This window comes from Pristis pectinata, chromosome 3 (genome assembly GCF_009764475.1).
Source record: "Pristis pectinata isolate sPriPec2 chromosome 3, sPriPec2.1.pri, whole genome shotgun sequence".
Lineage (NCBI taxonomy): Eukaryota > Metazoa > Chordata > Chondrichthyes > Rhinopristiformes > Pristidae > Pristis > Pristis pectinata.
This window is the reverse complement of record NC_067407.1, coordinates 95286196-95296594: the sequence shown is the minus strand read 5'-3', so window position 1 is coordinate 95296594 and position 10399 is coordinate 95286196. Positions and strand designations below refer to the sequence as shown.

At 38.8% G+C, this 10399-nt stretch overlaps 1 protein-coding gene across 1 annotated transcript in view; it reads right to left on the bottom strand.

The window, feature by feature from the left end:
- Window positions 1–350: 350 nt before the first annotated feature.
- fndc1 (fibronectin type III domain containing 1) overlaps window positions 351–10399 on the bottom strand; it is a 151637-nt gene continuing 141588 nt past the window's right edge. Inside the window, exons 22-24 of the mRNA XM_052011235.1 lie at window positions 7311–7472; window positions 1582–1704; window positions 351–664 (exon numbers count right to left, since the gene is read on the bottom strand). Coding sequence (XP_051867195.1) covers window positions 534–664; window positions 1582–1704; window positions 7311–7472 — 416 coding nt within the window. The 3' untranslated portion in view covers window positions 351–533. The remainder of the gene's footprint in view (window positions 665–1581; window positions 1705–7310; window positions 7473–10399) is intronic.

The window sequence follows — 10399 nt, the reverse complement described above, 5'->3', positions numbered from 1 at the left end:
TTAAAGATCAACAAGTGTGACTGTCAAATGAGGATATTCTATAAAGCACCATTTTTCTTTACTCTAATAGCTCAATATGATTCTGTAATTAACTCTGTAATGCGCTGACAGAGATTTATATGGAATAACCTGTTGAACACTGATTGTCTTATAAGTGCAGTTCACTTAGGCTGTTCTAATGCCTAGGTGGAATGTTGTTTTGCTTCACATCAGCAGAATTCAGATGTGTTAATTCTATCAGCAGTTGCTTACCTAAAGGTAGAGAATGGAAGCACCAAAATTGTGTGTAATAATGTTGGACACACTTTACTTTAAGCCTGGATGCTCAATTTATATACATATATAAAAGAGGGATATTTTATGTTTTCCAGTACATTATGGAAGAAACAGTGTCTGAAATGGTGGAAAGAAAATCTTGATTATTCAATGGATTGTTCCATTTTCTTTGGAAAGAGCTCTCCCAGCTCTCAGCTAATTCACCTCACGCACGAGTTGCTAACTCCTCCATAAGCAGCTTCAACGAAGTCAGCTCATTACCACTTTCCTGGAATAGGTACTCCACATTCATACCAGCCTACGTAGTAATTGGATGTTCCACCATAATTGCCAACTCCACCAATGAGGCCAAATGACACCGGCTCTTGACGATAACTCCGATAATAACCTAAAAATCCACATCAAGAATTGGTTACTGAATGTGCAGAACAATATCGATGAAAGTAGAAGTGTTATTTCTTCATTGTTCATTGAAGTCAACTTAGGAACTGAGATATGACTGAAATCAGTTTGGATGGACTCAATCAAATTCCACTTTAAAAGTATAAAATTAAGGAGATACTTAGGAGATCAAGCAGCATTTGTGTAGACAAAAACAGAATGGTTCAGGTCAATGATGCTTTGTCAAGGACCATTGACGTGAAACATTAACTCTGTTTCTTTCTTCACGTTTGCTGTCTGACCTGGTGAGATTTTCTGACAATACACATCAAACTACCCTGGCTGGTTACAAGACAAAGAGTAAGCAACAAGTAAGACGACAAAGTAAGACAAAGAGTAAGACAACAAGTAAGCAAAGGTCAATGTGTACATGTTAATGCAAGCAAAAATAAATGTACGCATACTTTACTGACACTAACACACACTATATGTGAAAGCCAGGATGCATTTCAGAAATCATTATAAGAAAGTAAAATTATTTAAAAATGTTTCATTCAGTTTTTCAATTGAGTGACCTAAACTGGCACCTAACAATGTAAGTTGATTAACAAAAAATATTTCAATTAATAGATAACAACAATAGGCTGTAGACAGTCTTGTTAAAAATATTTTTTAAAATGGGCATAACTATTGCTGCTCCAGTTCACTTCTCATCGTGTCTGGATACCGATTTTCTCTCACTCGAAGAGAGCGCTGGGTATCTATACTCTCAGGTTGAACTTGGTTGACTAACAGACAGTCCTGTGCACCATTTGGAACCAGTGAGCTATCATAGGATATAGACACATTTTCCAGACCACATCATACAGATGCACATTTTTTCCCTCAGCTTTGGAACTTGCTCAGTAGGATTTGGCTGATTACCTGGGATGATAGGCAGAGATGCAGGATATGCATGTGTCCCTGTCCTTCCCTCCAGGAAAGAATCAACAAACTGGCAGTGGTCCTCCCCTTTTCCCCAAGCATCACCAATGCTGTAAAACATATCTGAGAAAGAGAAAGAAGTGCAAATAATTCTGACAATTAAGTTGGCATTACAAAGTCTCCACTCACTATTAATGTACAGTAACAGCAATTAACTCTGCTTTGTTAGTCTGGCACTGTCAAACCAAGTGAAGAAAAGATTCATAATGCAGTCTTTTTAACTCTCAGAGCTGCCTTAAAATTATCTCAATAATTAGTTGAGGGATATAATAACAAGTAGAAAGTTCCTATGTTGTGGTGAACTGTTCTTACTCTCGATCTCAATCTTTAACACAGGTCTATGGAGTGTGGTTTTTCGGTTCATCAAATTACCTGTATAGCAGCAAAGCAACATTTTTTTTTAGAAACATTGGCTAAATTAGATTTCCATCCATTTTTCCTAATATTACTTTTATAAGTCTCAAGCAGAAGATGAACTTTTATCCATCCATTCCATTTATCTTTTGAATTCATTTAGTATATTTTTCATAAAGTGAAATCCTATTTGCTGACATGAACTATCCAGTTCCTTCATGAAATGCATTAAGATTTCTTGCTCCATTGTGTGCACCAGTGGTACGTTTAATCCTTCAGTGAAAACGTTACTATTATATTTCTTATATATATATATATATAATGCATTCTTGTAAGTACAGAATCACAGAAACTTATAAAACAAAAACAAGGCTATTCAACCAATCATGCCTATGCTAGCATTTCATCTTAGTTCTGTAATAGTCTAGCACAGTTTTCTCTGGAATGTAAAATGTCATTGAAGTGTAGGGCAGGGGATGGGGCACACACACTGTTCAAAGTAAAAGCAACTCTTCAAACACCTGTGTCATGAGTTGGCTGCAGCCAGCAACATTTTCAACTTTTATGACTTAATACCTCTACAGAGATCAAATCTTCTTCCTTCTGCAATATCATCTGCTGTCTAAAACATTCCTATCTTTCCACATACTCAATTCCCAGTTCAATTCAACTATTAAAAGAATATAAATCAAAATCCGTGATCATCTTGGCTACACCGCAACATAACACAAAAGACTAAATCCAGGAATGTCAACTTAATCTCAGTAATGATATAGCTCCACATGTCCAGAGGAGGATGGACAAATATCAAAGGCAAGCAGCACTCCTCAAGAAATCCTGGTTAGGTTTCATTCATTGTTACCAGCAATTATTGTTAGAGCAGCTTGCAAGAAATTCAAACATCAAGGAAAATTACTCACCACAGCCATTCCTTGATGTTTGCATTCTTGGGAAAAATTTCCATAAAGTGAAATTTCAAAGGGAAAAGCTTCGGCAAATTGCATTGTGGGAACTTGGCTATACCATAAACCTCAGCAAGGCATTTTGTGTGGTATTTGCTATGGTGAAAGACAGCTTTGTAAGTCGAAGACTAGGGAGCCAATGATGTTTTAGTGAAAATACGGATGTTTGTAAATCAAAAGCAATAATTAAGAACATGCATTGTAGGTTGCAAGAGCCATTTTTGCGGGTGCATTCATCCACTTGGACATTGATAACAAAAGGATTACAAAAAAAGGTTCATCCATTCTTTCAAGTGACTTCACTGCAACGATATCCCATATTTTCAAGACCTGGCAGCATCCTCCAAAATCTCCTCTGCAACCTCTTCAGTAATATCATAAGCTTGCTTTAGTGTGGTGGCCAGAACTTGTGTTCTTCAGCTGTGGCATGGGAGTCTAGAATTAGGAGGCATAGGTTTGATGTGAGAGGGGAAAAATTTGAAGGAAATCTGAAGGGTAAGCTTTTCCACACAGAGGATGATGACTATTTGGAATGAGCTCCAAATGTGGTGGAGGGGGCAGATACAATTACAATGTTTAAAAGGTGTTTTGACAGGAACCAGGATAGGAAAGGGATAGAGGCTTACGGGTTAATGCGGGCAAAAAGCATCAGTGTAGAAAGCATCATGGTTGGCATGGACAAGGTGGGCTGAAAAGGCCCATTTTTATGATTCAACGAAATAGGCTCCAATCCATACAATAGGTCTACTTTACCTCAAAGACATTTCGTGCATGGTGAACCTCAAGGACTGCTCTTAAGCCTACAACTGTTCTGAGAGTAGTGGTGAGAGTATGCTAAATAAATTTACAGATATTCCTAAGAATGTAGGAGTAAAGTGGTAGAGAAGCGCAATTAATCCCAGAGGAATTCATATGCATTAGACAATCGAGGTTGGCAAGATAAAACCAAATAATATTTATTTTACATAAATATAATGTCATTATATGGGTAGGACCAAAGCAGAAGAAACATATTATTTGCAAAGAACAAGAGGAAGAATCAAGATGAAGGGGTCATTGACCTAAGATGTTAACTTTTTCTCTACACAGATTCCCCCTTATCTTCTGGGTATCCCCAGCAATATCTGTACAATGCTTTACCCGAATCATTGATGGTGCACAACTGATGTAGAGAAACTCTGGATACAGCTAACAAAAGAAATTAATTTGACCCTTAAATGGTATCCCATCAAACAACAAGAATATTGTGTACTAATCCATAGATCGATCCACAGATTACTTTCATAGATCGAGTGGACAGTCGGAGACTTTTTCCCAGGGCAAAAATGGCTAACATGAGGAGGCATCATTTTAAGGTGATTGGAGGAAGGTATAAGGGGGATGTCAGAGGTAAGTTTTTCTTTTTACACAGAAAGTGGTGGTTGTGTGGAATGCACTGCCGGCAGAGGTTGTGGGGGCAGATACATTAGGGACATTTAAGAGACTCTTAGATAGCCACATGAATGATAGAGAAATGGGAGGGAAGAGTTAACATTTGGGAGGGAAGGTTAGATAGATATTAGAGCAGGATAAAACGTCTGCACAAAATTGTGGGCCTAAGGGCCTGTACTATGCCGTAGTGTTCTACGTTCTATGTATTCCAAGTGATGGGTCATATTATGGCCTTGGAAAAGATCCAGTGAGAGCTAAAAGAAAATTCCTCATTTAAAGATTGTTAGTTATTTATACAGGCCCTTTAGTTTACTTTAGAACAGTACAAACCAAGTGATACATTAATAGAAAAAAAAGAGGGCAAAATAGCATAATAAATCCCAGTTTAACAGAGGACTAGAGACACCGAGGTTAAACAACAGAAGGGAAGAATTAAATGAATTTTTAACAATTATTTTTCTCCAGAGTGGTGAGCCTTTAAAATATACTGAGGGTTCTAACTCTATGCTTTCGTTTAGAGATCACAGCATATAGAAGGCATATAGATGACATTTGATCTCTTGGACAAATGTAGATCAATTCAGAATCAAAGAGAGATTTCACCTTTGTTTTCCACTGCTATCTGCCTCTGGTTTAATGCCTCTCCCCAGAGATTACATGAATATACGGAGGGAATGAGGGAAGAAATATTGGCTGAGACTATCATGCCTTTGCCTGTTTGTTAATTTCATATGTTTGGACATAACTCAAACTTCTGTCAACTGCCAACTCCAATCTTAAACTCTGGTTGTGAGAAATACAGAATAATTGAGAACCTGCCAATCATGGTAACATATTACCAAAGTCAGACATGGATCTCAGCAATCAAAAGAACCATTTTCCAAGACTCTAAACTTCTTCTGACATAGCTCTTCAGTTTTGGACAAATCATTTCATTTCACATTTCCAGTGTAGCTGTGAATTCTGAAATTAAGGTCTACATCATTTGGCGGAAGATTAATATATAAATTGCATCAAGAACTGGGTGGTGGTGGTGGTGGTGGGTGGGAGGAGTCATCACAAGAATTCTGTGACATGCAAACACATACAAGATACCAGCAGAAAAAGACAGAAGAACACACTTTTTCCTGATCACATGACTGCTGCTCCTGCTCGAATTCAAAGAATTTCAGTATTGTTAATCTTCCTGCTCTAAAGGAAATTTGTATTTTTCACCTCCACTGTGCAACATTGCCTGTATATTCCTGCTTCCTTCATCTATTTGAGGAGATCTTATTTTCTTCAGTTTATAACTGCCCCACATGTCAACTTTCAAAATACATAATGACATTAGAGAAACAACAGCATGGATACATGCCACCTTGACAAACTTTCAGGTTCAACATAAGCCTCTCCCACCTGTGTCCATCTAATCACATCCACATATCTTTTAATTCCTTTCCACCCGTAATTGTCTTATTTTCCTTTAAATGCCTTTCAGTAATTTAGTTCAATTTTTCTTTTTGGTAGGCAGTTCCATATTCTGAGGATATTGAGAAGTGTAAAGGAACAGAGAGAGCATGGAGTATACATGCATAGATGCTTAAAAGTAGTAGGCATATAGGCTGATGTCAATGGAAGAGAAGATCTGCATCATGTACATCCTCAATGCAGTTCTTTATGACTCAGAAAGGTTGTCAAAAACTGCAGCTGTGAGCAGGAAACTGGATAATTTTGATCAGTATGCCTCAATAAGCACATTCACTTTGACAAATTCTGCACTACACAAAAGTCCACATTAACCACCACATCTGGCATTGCTTGCAACAGTCAGACACAGAAGTCAATAGTTCTTTGGACACACAGTTCAAATAGTACCCCCAATCACACCAAAGTCCTGCATGCCAATGTTGATGAACATCCAATAGATGAGAGTCCAAGGGACGGTAGATCGCGGTTGATGTAGGCATGCAAACATTGTGGCCTTGAGCTGTGTTCAGTGTAGCAGAAAGCACACATTGGGGTTGCTTGGTATTATGCCCAACTTGGGACAAGCAACTGATTCAAGTCATGGCTAGGTCCTTATAAAACACTAGCCTGGTCACAGTTTGTGTACAATGTCCAGTTCTGACATTACAAACAGTACAAAAAAGATTACAGCATATTGTCAGAGCTAAAGAATTTTCAGTTATGATGAAAAAATTTCCTTAAGGTATTGGGGGGCTGTGGGAGAATGAACTGAGATGAACAAAATTCTAAGACAACTAGATTGGGTGAAAATAAAGGAATTATTTCCACAGCTAGAAGTTCAATCACTTGGTGCTGTAAACTTAATTAGAGGAAGGTTTAATGGGGAGTTCAAGAAAATGAAATTGTGTACAAGTGTTGGAGAGCTGGACTCTGCAAGTTGAAAGGGTGTTGGAGATTTAAGACTGTCATAGTGGAAAAAAAATAGCTTTTATTGCGCTGCATCTTATGAACCCACTGATTGAGTTCAAGGAAAAGAGTTTCGATCTGAATTGCCTTTTCAGGATCTGAAGGCACATTAGGCCTAACTGCCTCTTCCTTTGTCCTAAGTTTCTATGATCCTTACTATTTCTTGGCTTGAGAAGAAATATGAAATTAATTTCACCTTTTCTGTATTTATAGTCCCTAATTTTGGGCCAATGGAAATGTTTTTTCAAGGTCTTTATCAAAACTATTCCTAAACTTAAAAGATCTTTTCTTTTTTCGTGAGTTGAGCTCCCACCAAAGCAAACTTTCCTTACAGTTTATAACATATGGGGCAAGTCTTTTAACACAGAGAGTGGTACCTGCCAGGAATGGGGTGCCAGGGGTAGTGGTGGTAGAAGATATGATTGTGGCATTTAAGATGTCTGGAGAATGGAGAAAAAAATGCTCAGGGATACGACGGGTTTTGTAAGTGCTCCATTGTTTGCTTACCTCTCAGTCCTTCAGACAGGAAGATCTTGTATCGCAGAGAGTTGCAAAGTACCACACCAACAAACTTGCGATACCAAGTGCGCTTCACATACTGCTTTCCCATGCATTCACTGGAAGACGGTTCATACTTGAATGTATAAGGAATCCAAATTGGCTCACCTCCTGTAAAGAAGAAACACACAATGCAAAATTCCCCATATTACCACAAACCCTAACACAAATCACTGCCTCATACATACCATGTATCAGTGAGGGGACAAGCTTTCAATATGCATTCATTTAAGAACTGATGAACTGCAATTCATTTCTTTCCTTTTACGAAGCAACTGCAATAATGAAGCAATTTCACAAATAGCTGTGATATCTTGGAAAATTAGATACAGGTTGATTCCTTGTACGTTGAGGGATGACTTGACCAAAACAATTTCTTGGACACATCCAAACCAAAGTTACACAAGCTAAACACTTGCAAGCCTGCCATCATAATCACAACAGCTGGCATGCTGAACTAAAATAAAATGGTGAGCTTGGTCTGAATTCCTATTATCTGACAGTGGGCACATTCAGCATAAATTATTTGGACACACTCACAGAAGTTGTTTCTCTCTGTATTTTTCTATGGTTTGTTTAGGTAAACCCAATATGTTTCTGAAATGAGCACTGGATTAATTTAAATGTAGTAAATGTCCATTACCTGTTTCACACCCTTTTTGTAAATTGCATGAAAAGCCAGGCGGGTTCTGCCATAATGCAGATTTGGACTAGTTTGTTTTGCAACAAATTAACTTTCCTGAAGAGTCCATGGAGTATGCACAAGAAATTATTACATATTTATTTTAAATCCCCTTCTGTGGATCCTGCAGGTTGAGATGTGCTTTCACTTGCCCCGGTCTTGGTTCATGAAACCATTACAGCGAAAGGTGATGAATACTCATGAATGACTTCTTCTAACATGGGGTAGCCATTTCACACAAACTATTACATGGTCTTGGTAGAGTAAAACTTTGATCTGACAGCAAGAGGTCTAAGATAAGTGGAGATTGAAACCACAGCCTTCCTCAGCCCTCCACTTTCACCCCTTCACAGTGAAGTGATTTATGGTCTGTTAAATGATTGCAAGAGTCATAATTGGAAGTTGAGGCGTGAACTGATTATTCAGTATGCAAGGAAGAAATGGAATAACTGCTTCAAAAGTTACAAAAAATGCTTGATCCATGGTACAAAGGGGTTCTTCAGGAAAAGAATACTGAAATTACCAAGTCATCTGATGTGCAGCAGGCAGAACGGGCTCCTGTTGCATCTGCAGTGAGTCACCCAAATGAATCCCCAGCTCCATACACTATCTGCTTGGTTTCTATGTTTGTCTGCAGGTTTGAGAGATTTTTTGGCTATTTGGGAAAGGTGTGGATTTAGATCAGTGAAAGGAAAACTGCTTTCAAGTGGCCCATTGATAAAGTGAGTTCTGCAAGTAGTCAGCGGCGATGCAAGGAAAAAGTATTATTTCAAGTAAAAGCTCATTCTAAAACAGAGTAACATGGGAAGGTAATAAGCTGGATAGGTTAGCAAAGGAAGCCGTTGAAGAAGGGCCATCTTGAGATCCCACGGAAAAATTAGGAGAGGTAATGACAATAACAACAGTTGGGTTGAAAGGAGTAAGTGATCGAGGGGAAACGCAAAAGGCAAATCTGGTCATTTTGGAAATATTAGACAAACTGAAAGGGGGAAGAAACTGTCAGAAGGGATGCTATTTGAGGACCTTAAGTTAGAACCATAGAACAATACAGCACAGAAAACAGGCCATTCGACCCTTCTAGTCTGTGTCAAAACGTTATTCCGCTAGTCCCACTTCCTTGCACCCAGTCCGTAACCCTCCAGACCTCTCCCGTCCATATATCTATCCAATTTATTCTTAAAGCTTAAGAGTGAGCCCACATTTACTACATCAGATGGCAGCCCGTTCCACACTCCCACCACTCTCTGAGTGAAGAAGTTCCCCCTAATGTTCCCCCTAAACCTTTCCCCTTTCACCCTAAAGCAATGTCCTCTTGTACTTATCTCTCCTAATCTAGGTGGAAAGAGCCTACTCGCATTAACTCTGTCTATGCCCCTCATAATTTTGTAAACCTCTATCAAATCTCCCCTCATTCTTCTATACTCCAAGGAATAAAGTCCTAACCTGTTTAATCTTTCCCTGTAACTCAACTCCTGAAGACCCAGCAACATTCTAGTAAATCTCCTCTGCACTCTTTCAATCTTACTGATATCCTTCCTATAGTTAAGTGACCAGAACTGCACACAATACTCCAAATTTGGCCTCACCAGTGACTTATACAACCTCACCATAACATCCCAACTCCTATACTCAATACTTTGATTTATGAATGCCAGGATGCCAAAAGCCTTCTTTACAACCCTGTCTACCTGTGATGCCACTTTCAGGGAATTATGTATCTGAACTCCCAGATCCCTTTGTTCCTCCACACTCCCCAGTGTCCTACCATGATTTGTCCTTCCAAAATGCAACACCTCAAACTTGTCTGCATTAAATTCTATCTGCCATTTTCTGGACCATTCTTCCAGTTGGTTCAGATCCCTCTGCAAGCTTTGAAATCCTTCCTCGCTGTCTTCCAATCTTAGTGTCTTCAGCAAACTTGCTGATCCAATTTACCACATTATCATCTAGATCATTGATATAGACAACAAACAACAATGGCCCCACCACAGATCCCTGAGGCACACCACTAGTCACAGACCTCCAGTCTGAGAAACAATCATCCACTACCACTCTCTGTCTTCACCCACACAGCCAATTTCGAATCCAGTTTACAACCTTTCCATGGATACCTAGTGACTGAACCTTATGAACTAACCTCCCACGTGAGACCTTGTCAAAGGCCTTACTAAAGTCCATGTAGACAACATCCACTGCCTTTCCTTCATCTATTTTCTTGGTAACCTCCTCAAAAAACTCTACAAGATTCGTTAAACATGATCTACCACGCACAAAGCCATGCTGACTATCCTTAATCAGCCTTTGGCTGTCCAAATACTTGTATATGCGATCTCTCAGAACATCTTCCAATAATTTA